Here is a 19,011-nt window from a genome sequence, read left to right as displayed (position 1 = left end):
TATGCTTATGGCACTACTGCAGCCTGGGCCACAAAGTAAGACCCTGTCTCTACCAAAAAAGTGCCATGCAGGCATGCCTGCTTGTTCAGACATGGGCACATTTGTGCTTGAATGTGTGCCACAGACACGTTTTTATCAGTAAGTACGTACAGACTACCTGTGCACGCACATAAGCGCAAAAACAGTGGTCACACGTGACATGCATGCATGCACACTCATGCCACCGTCACAGACGCGCATATAAGCACACACAAACTGGTTTCCAGGCCAGAGGCTCCACCCAGCCCTCGTTCCCCACGCACACAGGCGCACAGTAAGTCACAGAAGCCAGAACAGCTAGTGAGCATACGTGTTGGGGTCCAGTGTCAGGTGGGGGTAGGGAAACTGGTTTCTGGCTCACACGGGGCCCCCCAAGGCCCGCAGGCACCCTGGTCTCCAGGCCAGCAGGCCCAGCCCCAAGCTGAGTGCCACCAACACAGCTACAGCTCCGGCCAGCAGGGGCACCACTGGAGCTGCAGGGAGAACATGCAGGGTGTGAGTTTCAGGACTTGGAACCCTCCACTCCCATCCCAGCACAGAGCACTGTCACCTGGGGGGATGGCAGCCTCATAGGGGCCATGGCAGGAGACCCCATGGGCCGGAGGCCGGGCCGAGGCAGTCAGCTGGTAGAAGCGGCGTAGTGGACAGGGGGCCGGGCACCCGGGGAGACTGAGAGGCAGGGGCAGGTGGGCGGAGTCATTGCGGTAGAAGAGGGAGATGGTGACATTCCTGGAGAGAGAGGACACACTGGCACCTTCTCCCTCCCGTCATTGATCTTAAAACCTGGAGAAACGGGCTCCTGACTCCCACCTGTTATCCTCCCAGCACCATCCCATGCAGTTCCCTGCCCCGCCATGCGTTCTGCCTAGCACATCACACCTTGCTTTGGGAGTTCTGTCCCGCCCATCTCCCTGGGCACCATCCCATCCTCACCCTCCGTTTTTATCAGGATCCCTCAGGTGCTTCCGGAACTCAAAGCCGAGGCAGGCGGCATATGGCGGGGTGTGTCCATCATAGAGGCCCAGGGCCGCCTGGAGGGCCAGCAGGGTGCTGTCGTGCTGCAGGTGGAGCCAAGGGGTGAGACACTTCTCTCTGGAGGCCTCCTTTCTCCTGAACACTAGACTTGTGCATCCAGATGTCCCCCAGGCTGCTTGGAACCAACCCCCCAAACTTGCTCCTCCCTCCCTCTCACCCTGAAGGCAGTACCAACAGTTACAGGCGGCCATTTAATAAAGATGGCTCAAATAGGTACAAAATATGATTGGACTAAGCAGCCTGGCTCCTCTGGAGGGACAGACTGCTTAGTCCAATATTTTCTTTTTTTTTTTTTTTTGAGACGGAGTCTCGCTCTGTCGCACAGGCTGGAGTGCAGTGGCCAGATCTCGGCTCACTGGAAGCTCTGCCTCCCAGGTTTACGCCATTCTCCTGCCTCAGCCTCCCGAGTAGCTGGGACTACAGGCGCCCGCCACCTCGCCCAGCTAGTTTTTTGTATTTTTTAGTAGAGACGGGGTTTCACCATGTTAGCCAGGATGGTCTCGATCTCCTGACCTTGTGATCGGCCCGTCTCGGCCTCCCAAAGTGCTGGGATTACAGGCTTGAGCCACCGCGCCCGGCCAATATTTTCTTAATGAAAACAAGGAATTATCTTTAATTCATACATTCTTCGTCCCGTAACACCATCACCTCCCTCTTTCCAGACTAATGATATAGCCCAAGAGTAGGGTTTGGAGATACAGGCTACCCAAGGCAATGGACTGGGGTCCATTGGGACTGCAGACTCTTCCTCACCCAAATCGCTGTCACCCTCATCCCTGTGCCTCAGTGTCATATGGCACTGCTTCCCAAGGACTCACGGCTGAGTACATGACCATCTTGAGGGGCAGCCCCAGGCGCTGGACCCGGGAGAAGTTTGCAAGGATAGCATTCAGCAGGATCCCTGAGGATGGGAAAAAAGAGCTTAGAATCTCCCAGAGGGAGGCACCCCAGCCTCCCAGCCCCACACCTCACCCCCTGTCAACTGGGCCTTCTCTGCTGCCCGGGGTGGGCCCACGTGGGCTCCAATATCCAAAGCCGAGATCTGGGCAAGGGTCCGCAGGACATCTGGGGAGGCCCAGGCTGGTAGTGGAAGACCATGGGCTTGCTGTGGGGAGACGGGAAGAGAAGACTGACGGACCATCCTGAGCCCTCGAGTTTGCCTCTGGCCCCACAGGCCTGTGCTGCCCCCTGCTCTTTTGAGTCTCCCATGGGCTGGATCTGGATCAGGCTGGGAAATCATGAATGTGGACAGCAGTGTGCTTTTTTTTGTTTTTTTTTTTTTTGCTTTTTTTGTTTTTTTGGTTTTTTTTTGAGATGGAGCCTTGCTCCATCACCCAGGCTGGAGTGCAGTGGCACAATCTCGGCTCACTGCAATCCTCGCCTCTCGGGTTCAAGTGATTCTCCTGCCTCAGCCTCGCGAGTAGCTGTGATTACAAGTGCGTGCCACCATGCCCAGCTAATTTTTGTATTTTTAGTAGAGATGGGGTTTTACCATGTTGGCTAGGCTGGTCTCGAACTCCTGACCTCAGGTGATCCACCCACCTCGGCCTCCCAAAGTGGTGGGATTACAGGCGTGAGCCACCGCGCCCGGCCAACAGCGATTATTAATTAATAATAGACATTGTCATTCCACAGCCCAGAAGGCTTTATCTGAAACCCCTGGGACCAGAGGGGTTTCACAGCTCAGACATTCTGGACTTCAGAAAGATCTGATGGTGCTGATACCACACAGCATGGAACACACACAGCAAGGGCTGGGGCAGCCCCCTTAGTCACACACATCGCTGCTCCCACCCTGTGATTTGGAACATTCCGTGAGCTGGAGCGAGCAAAGACTAGCAAGAGTAAGAGTACTAGCTAGGTGTGGTGGCTCACGCCTGTAATCCCAGCGCTTGGGGAGGCAAAAGGATTGTTTGAGCCCACGAGTTCCTGGGCAACATAGTGAGACCCCATCTCTGAAAAAAAAAAAAAATTTTTTTTTTTTTTTTTTTTTTAATTAGCCAGGCATGGTGGTGTGCACCTGCCTCAGCTACTCGGAAGGCTGAGGCAGGAGGATTCCTATAGCCAGGGAGATGGAGGCTGCAGTGAGTTATGATAATGCACTCCAGCCTGGGTGACAGAGCGAGACCCTGTCTATTTCAGGTCAGCTCCCACTGCCCAGGTTTTGGGTTTTCTGATTACAGGACTGTGGGGAGGAATTGCCAAATGTGTAGCCTCAAACCCTAGCAAGGCCTTCACTGTGTGCCAGGCACTGTTGTAAGCACAGTGCGTAGATTAACCATTTGAATCCTCACGGCGTCCTGGGGAGGTGTTGATACTGGTGTTGCCATCCCCACTGTGCAGATGGGAAAACTGAGGCACAGAGGGTTAACTAAATGCATGAGGGAACAGGGCTAGTGAGTAGCAAGCTGGGATTGGAAACAGTTGTCCTTAAACCCTTGGCTGGGAAGGGGCGGGGCTCACCTGGCACATGAGTGTGTCCAGAACCTTCCATGCCCTGCGCAGCGGCTCTCCAACCAGCGACAGCCCCGTGAAGTTCTCCAGGCGAGTCAGGAAGCCCTGGATGCGCGGGGCTGGGTGAGCCCTGGCCGGTCCCCTGCGCCTCGCCCCACCCCGCCACCGCCCTGCTCACCGTCCAGCCCTCCAGGGCCTCCTGGTACTCAGCGGCCTCGGTGGCCTCCCGCAGCAGCTCGTGGTATCTGGGACAGCTGCGCATGGGGAACCTCAGCAGCTGGGGAGAACTGAGGCTCAGAGAGGACAGCCATGTGCCTTGGGTCTCACAGCGGGTTGGGGGAACCTGGGCTCTCTGCCCCCGCGTCTGTCGCAGTTTCTCCCAGATCCAGAAGAAGCCAGACAGACCGGCTCGAGGACAGCATTGCTTCTCGGAGCTAGCTCAGGTGGCCAGACCCAGAGCTGCCTCTCTCTCCACCCGCTCCCTCCCTCACCACACCTGGGTCCAGCGCCCTGACCTTGTCCTCAGCCACGGGCACCGTGTGCACTGGGATCGGCCTCCAGTGGGCCTCCGGGCTCCCTGGAGCAGCCTCGGGAAACAGCCCGGCAAGGTTGGCCTGCGCGCTCTCCAGTGTGCGGTCAAAGTCCGTGCTGCGGATGTACACCTGGAGCGGGGTGGAGAGAGGGCAGGCGGGGGGTCGTGGTTGGGGTCAGAGGTCAGCTGTGGTGGCAAATCAGAAGCCTCAGATTCAGTTTGGAATAGGGGTCAGACACTGAGAATCATGTGGCTGTCAATGTTGGAAGTTGGGATCAAGGGTCCAGAGGTTAATGTCAGGAGCAGTTGGGCTGGACGTCCTAAACTGGACAGCCATGTTGGATTTAGGGGTCATTTGAGTCAATGAGGGTCAAAAAGGAAGATCAGAATCGGTGGAGGCTGGAGGTTAGAGGTCAAGTTTAGGAGGGCAGCGTGGAGGCTTGGTGTCAGAGTTCAATACATGTTCATCGGAGGTCAGGAGGACTGTCTGTAACTAGGGGATGTCAGAAGACATAGGAGGAAACAAAAGAGGTAGGTCAGAATTGACAAAGTGTAGAGGTTAAAGGTTAGAGGTCAGGAAGGCAAGTTATGTCAATAAGGGTCAAAGATCGAAATCAAGTTTGGGGTCAAATGTCAGAGGCCAGAGGTCTGATTGGAGTCAACAGGACTAGAAAACAGAGATGGAGGCCAAATAATAAAGTCAGAGTTGATGGAGGTCAGAGGTCGAGATGTGACAGGTTGAGATGGAGTCAGAAGTCAGTGTGGGTTAGTCAGTGTACCGGGGGTCAGAGATTAGAGGTAGAGGGTAAGTCAGGTTGATGGAGGTCAAAGGCCAGAGGTGGAGGCCCAAAGAGAGTGTTGTAGTCAGTGGAGGTCAAAGGTGGAAGGTCAGGGGACCAGGTGGGGGTGACTATGGCAGTACCTCCTCCCGCCGGTACTCAGGACTCAGGAAGGCCTCATAGCGGCTCCTCAGGAAGCGGCCCAGCTCCAGCTGCTGGCGGACCCCCTCCTGGGGACAGAACAGCCTTAGTCTACCCCTCTCCACCCCTCCCACCCTTGCCCTCACCTCCCACCCACTTCTCACCCTGGTCAGCTGGCCCAGGCCTCGTGGCCACAGGGTGGAGGCCACCTCCTTGTGTGGGTCCGTGGGGTAGGAGGCCAGCGGGGCCCGGTCGCCATGGCGGAATACCTGGGGACAGGACTGGTCAGGGCTAGCCCTGGGGGAGCTGAGGGCAGGCCGGGGCAGGGGTGCCTCACCAGAGCCACGAACACCAGAGATCCTTCTGGCAGGGCCCGGGGTGGCAGCAGCAGCAGCAGCAGGAGCAGGAGAGGTCCAGCAGGGTGGCCCCAAAACCCCAGCCCGGCCATTTCCACCCAGCCCAGACGCTGAGCTCAGCCCACTGTCTGGGCCGCAGTCCCGCCTGTCCCAGCCCTGCACTCAGCACCCCCATTATAGCAGGCCCTGGCACGCTTCCCCAGGGGCCACAGATCCCATCCCCCAGCGCCTCTGCCAGTCTTTGATTAACCCGTTTCATCTTCGTTTCATCTTCACTGCTGCCCCAGCAGACGCTTGATGTGCTCGTCGTCATCCCCGTTGTGCCGATGGGGAAACTGAGGCACAGAATGGTTCTGTAACTTGCCCGAGAAAACACTGAGGTTTCTCAGACAAAGCTGCGCTTTGAACCCAGGTGCCTTTAACCTGGATGCAGACTTGGAAAGAGACCCTCACCCCGCATTGTTCGTCTCAGCCACAGCCTTGACCCCCTGAGTCAGAGAGGTCAACGGTAGTAACCATGGGCTGGATTTTCTGTACTTTGATGCGTTGACACCAGGGGCCTTGCTATTCATTAGAAGGACCGCCCCTCCCGGGGTTACCAGTTCCTGGAAATAGTCACGGACTGGCGCAGGCGCGTGCCTCTTCTGTACAAACCAGCCAACCCAGAGCCCACACCCCAACCACCCGGGCCACCATCCACCTGCCCTGATCACCTGGGGCAGGGTACTGGACAACTCAGGACAGCCCCTGTGCCCCAGAGCCTGCTGAAATGGCTCAACCAGCCACTCTCTACCCTACCTTATCCCACAGAAAACACAAAGAAGCTGCTTGCTTCAGGTCTGTCTCCTGGGCACCCCAGTGCCTCCCCATGTGGCCCCCGTGGCATGCTCCCTCCGCTGGAGAAACTGTCAGTATAACAAGTCATCTTTCTTTCTTTCTTTTTTCTTTTTTTTCTTTCTTTCTTTTTTTTTTATTTTATTTTTTTTTTTTTTAGACGTAGTCTTACTCTGTTGCCCAGGCTGGAGTGCAGTGACATGATCTCAGCTCGCTGCAACCTCCACCTCCCAGGTTCAAGAGATCCTCCTGCCTCAGCCCCCCTAGTAGCTGGAATAACAGGCATGTGCCACCATGGCCAGCTAATTTTTGTTTGTTTTTTTTTTAGTGGAGATGGGTTTTCACCATGTTGACCAGGCTGGTCTCGAACTCCTAACCTCAGGTGATCCACTCACCTCGGCTTCCCAAAGTGCTGGGATTACAGGTGTGAGCCACCATGCCCAGCCAACAAGTCATCTTTCAGTGGCAATCGTCTGCTGCTCGGGCGGCCTTACCATCCCACAATGCTGATAAAATCTTCACTTCTCAGCACCGTCTGGGGCTGGCTGGCTCTCCTGCCTCACTGTGCACAGTCAGCCTCCAGTCCTGTCCTGTTTTGTTTGTTTGTTTGTTTGTTTGAGACAGAGTTTTGCTGTATTGCCCAGAATGGTCTTAAACTCCTGGGCTCAAGCAGTTCTCCCACCTTGGCCTCTCAAAGTGCTGGGATTACAGGTGTGAGCTCCTGCACCAGTTATGGAAGTTTTGTGAATCTCTCTCTCTCCCCGTACTTGAAATACGATAGAGGCCCCTGGAATAAAGTAGTAGAAGAGCTGGAGGCTTAAGCCAGACCAGGAGCTGGCAGCTCACACCTGTAATCCCAGAACTTTGGGAGGCCAAGGTAGGAGGATTGCTTGAGGCCAGGAGTTCAAGACCAGCCTGGCCAACATGAAGAGACCCCCACCGCCCTGACTCCATCTCTATAAAAAACAAACAAAAATTAGCCAGGCATGGTATGGTGGCGTGTGCCTGTAGTCCCAACTACTCAAGAGACTGAGATGGGAGGATCACGTGAGTCCAGGAATTTGAGGCTTCAGTGAGCTATAATCATACCTTTGCACTACAGCCTGGACAACAGAGTGAGACCCTATCTCTAAAAAAAAAAGAAAAGAGAAAAAAAAAAACAACCCTGGAGCAAAATTAAGAAACTAGAAACCATGTTCCAGCCCCTGGAGATGTCAGCACTTTAATATCTACTGATGTGTTGGCTCCTGTGACAGTTTACCACTCAGTGGCTTCAAATGACAGTTCGGGAGGTCGGAAGTCTGCAATCAATATAACTGGGCCAGGCATGGTGCCTGACACCTGTAATCCTGTCACTTTCTGAGGCCGAAGTGGGCAGATCAGTTGGGTTCAGGAGTCTCAGACCAGCTTGGGCAACATGGTGAAACCCCGTCTCTACTAAAAATACCAAAAAACTAGCCAGGTGTAGTGGCGCACGCCTGTAGTCCCAGCCACTTGTCGCTTGAGCCCAAAGTTGAGGCTGCAGTGAGCCCTGATTCTGTCACTCCACTCCATCCTGGGCGACAGAGCGAAACCTGATGTTTAAATGCAGTTTTTCATATATGTACTTCTTACCAAAATGAGATGATACAGAACCTGCAATTTTGTAACCTGCGTCTTTCAGTTAACCTCCTCTTCTCCTTGGCAACAGTGCTTTGGTCTTGTCTGATACCCACTCCCTGTTCAAATGTCCCTCCATTTCTCCCCAAAGAAGACTTTGTTTGATTTTGTCTTCTGAGACAGGGTCTCACTCTGTCACACAGGCTGGAGGGCAGTGGTACAATCTCGGCTCACTGCAGCCTCTGCCTCCTGGGTTCTGGTGATTCTCGTGCCTGAGCCTCCTGAGTAGCTGGGACTATAGGTGCACACCACCGCACCTGGCTAATTTTTGTATTTTTAGTAGAGACAGGGTTTCGCCACGCTGCCCAGGCTGGTCTCAAACTTCTGGCTTCAAGCCATCCTCTTGCCTCAGTCTCCCACCTGAAGAGCCTTTATAACTTGTTTGTCTAAACCAAAACCTGGTCCAGGATCACCCATCAAAGCTGTCTCTTAACGGATTTTTTCAAATATAGCAAGGCCACTTGCTTTTGTTTTGCATTGTAGCATGGATTTGTTGGAGAGACGGTGCTCCTTGCTCTGCAGAATGTGTTGCCTTCTGGAATTTTCTGGGTAATGCCCTGAGGTATTGTTTTACAATCCGTGTTATTCATAGGAGCGATGTTGTACAACTGTGACCACTGAATCAGCAAATAAGGACCCACTGCTTCATTAATACAAGTATATATTTTTCTATTTATTTATTTATTTTTATTTATTTATCACGCCACTCTGTTGCCCAGGCTGGAGTGCAGTGGCGTGATCTCGGCTCAGTGTAACCTCCCCCACCTGGGGTTCAAGTGTTGCCCGTGCCTCAGCCTCCTGAGTAGCTGGGACTACAGGTGCACATCACCACACCCGGCTAAATTTTTTGTTTTTTTAGTAGAGACGGGGTTTCACCGTGTTGGCGAGGCTGGTCTCAAACTCATGACCTCAAGTGATCCTCCCGCCCTGGCCTCCCAAAGTGCTGGGATTACAAGTGTGAGCCACCGCACCTGGCCTATATTTATATATATTTAAAGAGATGGGGTCTTACTATGTTGCCCAGGCTGGTCTCGAACTCCTGGGCTCAAGCGATTCTCCTGTCTCACTTGCCCAAAGTGTTGGGATTACAGGCATGAGCCACCGCACCCAACCCTATATATGTGTGTGTATATATATAGTACACATATATAGTACATATATAGTACACATATATAGTACATATATATGTACACACACACACACACGTATTTCCCCAATAAGTGTTCACAGTTGTACAACATGGCTACCAAAAACAGCAAGACTCTATCTGCCAGAAATAATGCAAATAGCTACCTGAATAGCCAGATTGTATAGTCTCCTTTTTTGTGGTAGTGATAGGTAAATAGATATCTCACACATGCATGTATCACATGTATTTTATTTTATTTTAATTTTTAGTTGTAGTTGTGGAGACAGGATCTCACTCTGTTGCCCAGGCTGGAGTGCAGTGGCGTGATCTTGGCTCATGGCAACCTCGACCTCCTGAGCCCAAGTGATCCTCCCATCTGGAGGAGGAAGTTTTGCCTGGGCCTCCTCAACTGTTCTCCTGGCCTGCAGGCTCCTGCTGTGAGATATTTCTACACCCAGAACTGACCCGGTCCCTCCCCTGCTCTCAACCCTCCCATGGCTCCCCAGCACCCTCCGGGGAAAAACCCAGATGCCTCAGTATGGTGTTCGAGGTTCAGACTTTCCAGTCTCACATGTCCCGATGTCACGTTCAGATGCCGCGTGTGGTGGGCCACACCAGGGTCTGTCTCTGCCTGTGCCTCTGCCAGAATGCCCTTCCCCCGTTGCCCTGGCCACCATTCTTGTTGCTCTGACAACCCCCTCTTGGGGTTCCAGTGGCTTCTCCCCTCTCTGGCTCAGAGGCCCAGGAAGGGGAGAGAAGAAGACCAAGCAAGGGGTGGCTGGAATCCCAAGGCCATGAACTTTCAGGAAGTGAGGAGGGGTCTGGCAGGGAAGGGAGGCCTGGGGCGGGGCAGAGGGCGGGGAGGGGAAGGGTCCTGACCTCTGATCTCCTCCCCCCAGAATGTGACTCTGGCCATGGCCGTGTTCACCATCCTGACTTCCATCTACTTCTTCAACAAAGTGAGCAGGAAGAGGGCGGAGGTGGGGTCTGAGTCTCCGTCTCCCTGGTCCGGTTTTGTCATCTTGGTCTCTCTTTCTCTCCCACGCCTCTGTATATCTCCCTGTTTTCCTCTCTCAGGCTCAGCAGTGAGAAGACGCAGGACCTCCCCACCCAAAAGCCCTGCCTCTGCCCGGACCATCGCTCTGAGGCCAAATAAATGTAACTGAATCTGCACATCCTGCTCCCCCGCCCACTGCCCCTGCGCCCGGCCTCGGGCCTACATCACACCTGGGGACTTTGTGTTTCAGGAGGGACTGGGGTGGGGGTCCGGACTCCAGAGTCTGAGGTAGGAGAGTGGTGAGGGCCCACCCTCTCAGGTTTGAGGCTAGGAGCTGGGAGTCTGAGTTGGGTTTTGAGGGATGAGTAGGAGTCTGTCTGGGGCATTCCAAGAAGAGGAAGAACATTTCAACTCTGGGTGTAAGGGCACAGAGGGAAGAAAGCAGGGCAGATTCAGCGCCTGGTACCGACACAGGCTGCTGTGTACTTCGGATTTGTTATTGCCCTCTGATCCCCCGACTTCTTCTCCAGCAGACAAAGGCGAAAATCTTTGTCCAGTGGGCCGCAGAAAACCACAGCCAGGGCAGCCTGAGATCCAAGATGTGAATGCACTTGTCACATCAGCTGCAACGGGCTTTAGTTATCATCGTTTTCTCCATCACTGTCATACTGTATCAACACATCTTCCTCTTTTTTTTTCTTTTTGAGATGAGATCTCACTCTGTTGCCCAGGCTGGAGTACAGTGGTATGATCATAGCTCACTGCAACCCTGAACTCCCGGGCTCGAGCGATCCTCCTGCCTCAGCCTCCTGAGTAGCTGGGACTGTAGGTGTTCACCACCATGCCCAGCTAACTTTTATTAATTTTTTTTAGAGACAGGGTCTCACCATGTTGCCCAAGCTGGCCTCTAACTCCTGACCTCAAGCAGTCCTCCTACCTCAGCCTCCCAAAGTGTTGGAATCATAGGTGTGAGCCACTGTGCTCAACCTCTTTTCTTAACAAGCTCCTATTTAACCTTCAACACCCACCAGCAATGTCCCTTCCTATAAAAGTATGCAGACTCACCCCCATAGCCAGTTCCTTAGCAGCCCCCTTGCATAGTGCCCTTCCCCAACCCCCTGCCTCTATCTCCAGCATCCTCAGGTCAATGCCCTGGGGGACACTTCAACCTTCAGTTGCATTTCACCTACCTTCTCATCTAGGCAAAAGCAATTTCATTTCAGCTCAATATCTGAAAAGACAGCTTTGGAGTAAGGTTGACTGTGCGTGCTAGGTTTTCCTGGAAAAGCTCAACAAATTTCCTCCTTTCCTTTCTTCCTTTCTCCCTCCCCTCCCCTCCCCCTCCCCCCCTCCCTCCCTCCCTTCCTTCTCTCCTTCCTTCCTTCCGAGACAGAGTTTTGCTCTTGTCCCCCAGGCTGGAGTGCAATGGTGCAATCTCGGCTCACCCCAACCTCTGCCTCCCAGGTTCAAGCAATTCTCCTGCCTCAGCCTCCCGAGTAGCTGGGATTACAGGCATGCACCACCACGCCTGGCTAATTTTGTGTTTTTAGTAGAGATGGGGTTTCTCCATGTTGGTCAGGCTGATCTCAAACTCCCAACATCAGGTGATCCACCCGCCTCGGCCTCCCAAAGTACTGGGATTACAGGCGTGAACCACCGCGCCCGGCCTCACAAATTTCATTTTATTTTATTTGAGATGGAGTCTCGCTCTGTTAAACCCAGGCTGGAGTGCAATAGCGCGATCTCGGCCCACTGCAACCTCCACCTCCCAGATTCAAGCAATTATCCTGCCTCAGCCTCCCAAGTAGCTGGGACTACAGGCACCTGCTACCATGCCTGGCTAAGTTTTGTATTTTTAGTAGAGACAGGGTTTCAGTATGTTGGCCAGGGTGGTCTCGAACTCCTGACTTAGTGATCCGCCCGCCTCGGCCTCCCACAGTGCTGGGATTACAGGTGTGAGCCACAGCGCTTGGCCACAAATTTCAGTAATGGCTACAAATTTCAGTAATAAAAAGATTCATAGTCGCACTATAATTTTATCTCAAATTAATAGAATTTTTGTGGATCACCAACATTTTGGGCCAATGTTTTAGCATCAGTGGCAACAGCGCCCTCCTGAAGTTCTCAAAAGCTTCTATTTGGAGGCGGGCTTTACTTTCGAGTTATTGGCTGCAAAACTCCAAATAGCCACACAGTGGCGGTGTTGCACTATTTTCTCAACCAGAAATTGGCTGCCTTAAGGGTTGAGCGCAAGAAATAAACGTCGGTTTTGGCAATACCACAATTGTTTGTTTGTTTTTGAGACAGAGTCTCGCTCAAAACCACAATTTTTTGAGACCTGGGGGGTTCCTGGCTGCTTCCTCCCTCCTCCCTGCCCGGGCTTCCTCCCCCGCTGGACCCTCACCCCAGCCTTCTCTCTCTCTCCTCCAGTCCTCAGAGGGGTCCTCCTGTACCCAGAGCTGACCCTGTCCCTTTCTCTTCACAGCCCTCCAGTGGCCCTGAATTCCAGGCCCTCCACTGAGCATTGGAGGCTGCAAGTAACCTGACCCCCTCCAGGCTTTAAAAAAAAAAAAACAAACTCACCCACCTCCCACGTCGGCCCTGGTGTATTCTTGGCCACAGCGAACTCGAAGATAGTCCCCTGTTTGCACTGCTGGGTCCCAGCCTGGAATGCCCTTTCCCATGTCTTTGTTAGAGACCGAGTTTCGCTCTGCGCCCAGGCTGGTGCGATCTCGGCTCACTGCAAGCTCCGCCTCCCGCGTTCACGCCATTCTCCTGCCTCAGCCTCCCGAGTAGCTGGGACTACAGGCGCCCGCCACCACACCCGGCTAATTTTTTTGTATTTTTAGGTTTCACTGTGTTAACCAGGATGGTCTCCATCTCCTGACCTCGTGATCTGCCCACCTCGGCCTCCCAAAGTGCTGGGATTACAGGCTTGAGCCACTGTGCCCGGCCTTTTTTTTTTCACCTCAGCCTCCCTAGCAGCTGGGACCACAGGTGCACGCCACTATGCTTGGCTAATTTTTTTTTTCTTTTTTTTTTTTTAGTAGAGATGAGGTCTTTCTGTGTTGCCCAGGCTGGTCTTGAACTCCTGGCCTCAAACAGTCCTCCCACCATGGTCTCCCAAAGTGTTGGGATTACAGGCATGAGTCACAGCACCCCCATCACCACTAACAAATACTGACAGCAAAGCTGGTCTTTGCGTTCCGCCACCCGCTCCCCTCCGTTTCCCTTTTGCACCCCAGGGTTTGAACCACTCAGTGCTGCCTTTCTCAGTCCTCTGGGAGCTATCAAGGTTGTATTTTCTTTTTCTTTCTTTTTCTTTTTTTTTTTTTTTTTAAAGATGGAATCTCGCTCTGTTGCCCAGGCTGGAGTGCAGTGGCACAATCTCAGCTGACTGCAACCTCCACCTCCCAGGTTCAAGCGATTCTTCTGCCTCAGCCTCCTGAGTAGCTGGGATGACAGGTGCTGTCACACCTGGGTAATTTTTTTGGTATATCTTTTTTCTTTTCTTTTTCTTTCTTTTCTTTTTCTTTTTCTTTTTATTTATTTATTTATTTTCAGATGGAGTCTTGTTTTATCACCCAGGCTGGAGTGCAGTGGCGAGATCTTGGATCACTGCAACCTCCACCTCCCGGGTTCAAGTGATTCTCCTGCCTCAGCCTCCCGAGTAGCTGGGATTACAGGTGCGTGCCACCACACTTGGCTGATTTTCCTATTTTTAGTAGAGATGGGATTTCACCATGTTGGCCGGGCTGGTCTTGAACTCCTTAACTCAGGTGATCCACCTGCCTCGGCCCCCCAAAGTGCTGGGATTACAGGCGTGAGCCACCGTGCTCACTTTTTTTTTCTTTTCTTTTGTATTTCTGGTAGAGACGGGGTTTCATCATGTTGGCCAGGCTGGTCTTGAGCTCCTGACCTCAAGTGATCCACCCACCTCAGCCTCCCAAAGTGCTGGGATTATAGGCGTGAGCAACTGTGCCCAGCCCCAGGTTGTATTTTCACAACCACAGATAAATGGGTCTCAGCCCAGCTGCCCGCAGAAATCCCTGGGGAGGTTTTTAAATTCCCAGAGCCGAGCTCCACCCAGGACCACTTAAACCACAGGGTCTGGGGATGGGGCCCGGACATCGATTTTATGTTAAAAGCTCTCCCTGGAGATTCTGCCGTGCAGCCAGGGTCAACAGCCCTCCCTGTAATGCATTCCCAGAAGACAAAGAGGTCGATTTTCCTCTTCCTGGAGCTGAGCGCATTTCAGAGGGAGCTCCATGGATATATCAAAGACTCAAAACATGGGGCCAAATTTACCTTTCAGTTTGGAAACATTCAGGAGCTTGAAACTGAAGGAAGGTGAAGCACATTGTTCCCCAGGGCAGAGGGCCTGGGGCGCAAGGTCGGAAGGCACTTGCATATTTCACAATGGACTCCTTCGGGAACCAGAAAAGCTGGCGGCCGCTCCTCTCCCTCATTCTGTCTCACGTGCGGGGACCCGCAAGCTCTGTTTGCGCACAGCTTCTGACTTCAGCGCTGGCGGTTCCACATCTCAGGAACTGCTCAGTCCTGGGACAGCCACGGCGGGTGGTCACCCTTGTTCCACTTGCCGAATTCCTAGGCCACGTCTGCGTTCCAGGCTTTCCACCCAGGCCCCTGCCTGTCGCTGTCTCAGAGCTAGCTCTCTCCTCTCTCAGTCTCCGTCATTCTGTGTGTCACTGTGTCCGTCCTGTTCAGTGGTGGTTCCCTCTCCTCGTGCTCCTCCAGCGCCGGCTCTGTGTCCGTCTCTCACTAGAGTTCTCCATGTTTCTGTCTCTCACTGAGTCTTGGCCTCTTTGGCCTTTTCTGTGTCCCACTTGCCCCTCCCACCAGCCTGGCCGGTCTCTCCCCTCCCCTCTGTGCCTGTGTGTCTCCCTTCCATCCACATCGCTCCTGCGCCCGGCGTCGCCTCTTCCGTCTCACTGCTTTCTCTCTGGATCTCTCCCTGCCTCTCTGTGGCTCTGTCCCCCTCTCTCTGGGCCTCTGTCCCCCTCCCTCTCTAGGTGTCTGTTTCCCTCTCTCTCTCTGGGTCTCTGTCCCCCTCTCTCTGGGTCTCTGTCCCCTTCTCTCTGGGTCTCTGTCCCCCTCTCTCTGGGCCTCTGTCCCCCTCCCTCTCTAGGTGTCTGTTTCCCTCTCTCTCTCTGTGTCTCTGTCCCCCTCTCTCTGGGTCTCTGTCCCCTTCTCTCTGGGTCTCTGTCCCCTTCTCTCTGGGTCTCTGTCCCCCTCTCTCTGTGGCTCTGTCCCCCTCTCTCTGGGCCTCTGTCCCCCTCCCTCTCTAGGTGTCTGTTTCCCTCTCTCTCTCTGGGTCTCTGTCCCCCTCTCTCTGGGTCTCTGTCCCCTTCTCTCTGGGTCTCTGACCCCCTGTCTCTGGGTTTCTGTCCCCTGTCTCTCTGGGTCTCTGTCCTCCTCCCTGCTCCTCCATCTCTCTCTGCCTCCCCACCCTGCCTATCATCTCTGTCTTCTCTCAGGTCAGAGTCTCACATCATCCGGAGGTTGACATGGGGGGCTGCCCCCTCCCCACCCACCCTTTCTCACTCCCCAGGAATTTTCCTTCAGGTCCTCACAGGTCGGCGAGGGCCCCATCCCCTGTGCCCACTGCCACCTGTGCATCTTCAGACCCTCCCCCTTGGCAGGACCAGAGGGCCTGGTCCCCACCCATGTAGAGTAGAGGGTTGAGGTAGTTGCAGGCCCCCGCCAGGGTGAACCCAGAGGTCTGAGCAACACCCACAGGTCCCCCAGTTCCAGCCCGGCCTCCCCCGTGCCCAGCAGCCTCAGCGGCACCAGCAGGCAGAAGGGAAACCAGCAGAAAAACAGCATGGCCCCGATGCCCCCGGCACGCCTGGCAGCTCCGGCCACCCCGTGAGCCAAACACCAGCTGATGATCTGGAAACAGACCAGGAGGAAGAAGAGGCCAAAGCCCAAAGATGAGAGACGCAGAACCTCAGGCTGGTGCTCCAGAGTAGAGATGGCCAGGACTGCTGACAGAGCACTACACTAGGAGTCCACAGATGGCCCACCCTCTGGCCTTCACCTTACTTCAGCCCCCTGTGCCACCCAATTCCTCACGCAGCTTTCTGAGCCCAGTTTTCTCAGGTGGAGGAGGGCCAGGGCTCCTTCAGTAATTCAGGAGTGAGGAACACGGCGCGCCGTAGACATCACCACACTGGATCCTCCCAAAGGGCTCCGTTAGGCCTCCTCCCTGTTCCTCAGTACACCCACCACTCTCCCACCTCTCAGCCTTTGCACCTGCCTGGAGTGCCCTTCCTTATGCAACCCCCTGGCTGCCTCACGTCGTTCAAGTCTCTGCTCAAAGGCGGCTTTTTATGTTTTTGTTTTTGTTTTTGTTTTGTTTTGTGTTTTGTTTTTGAGACAGAGTCTCACTCTCTTGCCCAGGCTGGAGTGCAATGGCGCGATCTCGGCTCACCGCAGCCTCCACTTCCCGGGTTCAAGCGATTCTCCTGTCTCAACCTCCCGAGTAGCTGGGATTACAGGCGCCCACCACCACGCCCAGCTAATTTTTAAAAAATTATTTTTGTTTTTTTATTTTTAGTAGAGATGGGGTTTCACCATGTTGGCCAGGCTGGTCTTAGACTCCTGGCCTCAGGTGATCCACCTGCCTCGGCCTCCCAAAGTGTTGGGATTACAGGCGTGAGCCACTGCGTTCGGCCAAAGGCAGCCTTTTCTGAGAAACCTTCCATGACCACCGTGTGTAAAGTGGCAGCTCCTCAGCACCTGCTGGCCCCTTAACCCTCCTTTTCTCCCCTTCAGAGCACTTCTGATCCTGCATTGTTTGAAATTTCTGTGTGGTGTTGTCTGTGTGCATCCCTGCCTCCTCCCGATGCTTTAACATAGAGACTTTGTGAGAGCAGGCTGGGCACAGGGGCTCACACCTGTAATCCCAGCACTTTGGGAGGCAGGTGGATCACACAGGTCAGGAGTTCAAGACCAGCCTGGCCAATACGGTGAAACCCCCATCTCTACAAAAAATACAGAAATTAGCCGGGCATGGTGGCGCACACCTGTAATCCCAGCTACTCGGGAGCCTGACGCAGGAGAATCACTTGAACCCAGGAGACAGAGGTTGCAGTAAGCCAAGATTACGCCACTGCACTCCAGCCTGGGCAACAGAGAGAGACTCTGTCTCAAAAATAATAATAACAATAAATAAATAAATAAATAAATGGTGTAATTAGTTTCCTCTTCCTGCTGTAACGAATTACCTTAAGTTTAGTAGTGGTCAGAAGTCCTAAGTAGGTCTTTCTGGGCTTTAAAGGAGAATCTGTTTCCTTTCTTTTCCTAGGTCCTAGAGGATACCCACATTTCCTGGCTCAAGGCCCCACCCACATTTCCAAGTCTCAAAGTCCCTTCCTGTATCTTCTTTTTATTTGAGATGGAGTCTCGCTCTGTTGCCCAGGCTGGAGTGCAGTGGCATGATCTTGGCTCATTGCAACCTCTACTTCCTGGGTTCAGGTGATTCTCCTGCCTCAGCCTCCCAAGTAGGTGGGATTACAAGTGTGCACCACCATGCCCGGCTCATTTTTGTATTTTTAGTGGAGACGGGGTTTCATCGTGCCAGCCAAGCTGGTCTGGAACTCCTGACCTCAGGTGATCTACCCACCTCGGCCTCCCAAAGTGCTGGGATTACAGGCATGAGCCACCACACCCGGCCCCTTCCTGCATCTTCAAAGCCATCTAGGTAGGATCTTCAGATCTCTCCCTCACTCTCACTTGTGTGCCTCCCTTTTCCACTTAAAGCAACTTTGTCCGATCTGTGGCCCACAGGCTGCATGTGGTCTAGGAAAACATTAGTAAAGCTTCTTAAAACATTATGTTTTTTTTGTAATTTTTTTTTAGCTCATCAGCTATTGTGTTAGTGTATTTTGTGTGGCCCAAGACACTTCTTCTTCCAGTGTGGCACAGGGAAGCCAAAAGATTGGACACCCCTGACTTAAGCCCTGTGATTATATTAGGCCTACTTGGATAACCCAGGCTAATCTCCCTATGTGAAGAAAGCAATCTTAATTCCATTGGCAACTTTAATTTCCCTTTGCCACGTGATATGACACAGTCACAGGTTCTGGGGATTAGGATGTGGACATTTTTGCGGCCATTAATCCACCTACCACAATGGGCATGGGGACCCTCCCTCACTCCCACCCATTCATTGAGTCAACGAGTTTACTAAGCATAACTCTCAACCGGAAACTGTTTCAGGTACAAACTGGATGGAAAATCCCTGCTCTTATTTTATTTATTTATTTTTTTGAGAGAGAGTCTCGCTCCATCAGCCAGGCTGGAGTACAGTGGCATGATCATGGCTCACTGCAACCTCAGTCTCCCAGGTTCAAGCGATTCTCCTGCCTCAGCCTCCCAAGTAGCTGGGATTGAGGCGTGCGCCACCACAGCTGGCTAATTTTTGTATTTTTAGCGTAAGAGATAGAGTTTCACCATGTTGGCCAGGCTGGTCTCGAACTCCTGACCTCAAGTGATCCATCCACTTTGGCCTCCCAAGGTGCTGCGATTACAGGCGTGAGCCACCACACTGGGCCACTGAGGTGTTTTTGAGATCAGGCTCTGGGTCTGACTCCTCTGGGGGTCCCCAGGACCCACGACTACCATGGGAGTCACACAAGGGCCCCCATTTTCAAAGGAGTGAATCACTGACACTTAGTAAACCCAGATCAGTCAGCGTGAGAATGTATATGTGCAAGGGGGCATCATTCAGCACTGGGCGCATCCCAGACGCGGGGAACACAGCAGCAAAGGGAACAGACAAAAATCCCCCACCATGGTGGGGAGACAGCAGGTGCGGCTGTCACTCCCCCGCCTTTTCCTTTTATTCCACGTGAACAAGAACGGAAACCAGGAAACCCACACCACATCTGGTGGTGGGTAGGGAAAGACCCGGGCTCTGGACTCCCACGGTTCTACATTCCAGTCTCGGTCCTGACATCCCCATCCTGGCTGGGACCTTGGCCCCCAGGAGCTGCTGTGTCCCAGCAGAGCCGCCGTGAGCATTGGAGATT

General features: G+C 53.4%; 2 protein-coding genes across 2 annotated transcripts; one reads left to right on the top strand and one right to left on the bottom strand.

The window, feature by feature from the left end:
* Positions 1-285: 285 nt before the first annotated feature.
* Positions 286-5,428, bottom strand: ACP4 (acid phosphatase 4). Its single transcript, XM_050771525.1, has 11 exons — positions 5,318-5,428; positions 5,145-5,249; positions 4,983-5,069; positions 4,044-4,190; positions 3,707-3,805; positions 3,538-3,633; positions 2,047-2,179; positions 1,893-1,975; positions 973-1,097; positions 590-768; positions 286-512 (listed from the first exon to the last, which is right to left on the bottom strand). Exons 1-11 carry the CDS (start codon positions 5,426-5,428, stop codon positions 397-399), a joined length of 1,281 nt encoding a protein of 426 aa, XP_050627482.1. The 3' UTR covers positions 286-396.
* A 4,221-nt stretch (positions 5,429-9,649) lies between these two features.
* On the top strand, positions 9,650-10,131 carry SMIM47 (small integral membrane protein 47). The gene is made up of 3 exons (XM_050771597.1): positions 9,650-9,767; positions 9,858-9,917; positions 10,036-10,131. The coding sequence occupies exons 1-3, from the start codon at positions 9,753-9,755 to the stop codon at positions 10,045-10,047; spliced, it is 87 nt and encodes a 28-aa protein (XP_050627554.1). The 5' UTR covers positions 9,650-9,752; the 3' UTR covers positions 10,048-10,131.
* Positions 10,132-19,011: the final 8,880 nt, after the last annotated feature.

This window comes from Macaca thibetana, chromosome 19 (assembly GCF_024542745.1).
Source record: "Macaca thibetana thibetana isolate TM-01 chromosome 19, ASM2454274v1, whole genome shotgun sequence".
Classification (NCBI taxonomy): Eukaryota; Metazoa; Chordata; class Mammalia; order Primates; family Cercopithecidae; genus Macaca; species Macaca thibetana.
This window is presented reverse-complemented; position numbering and strand designations above follow the sequence as displayed.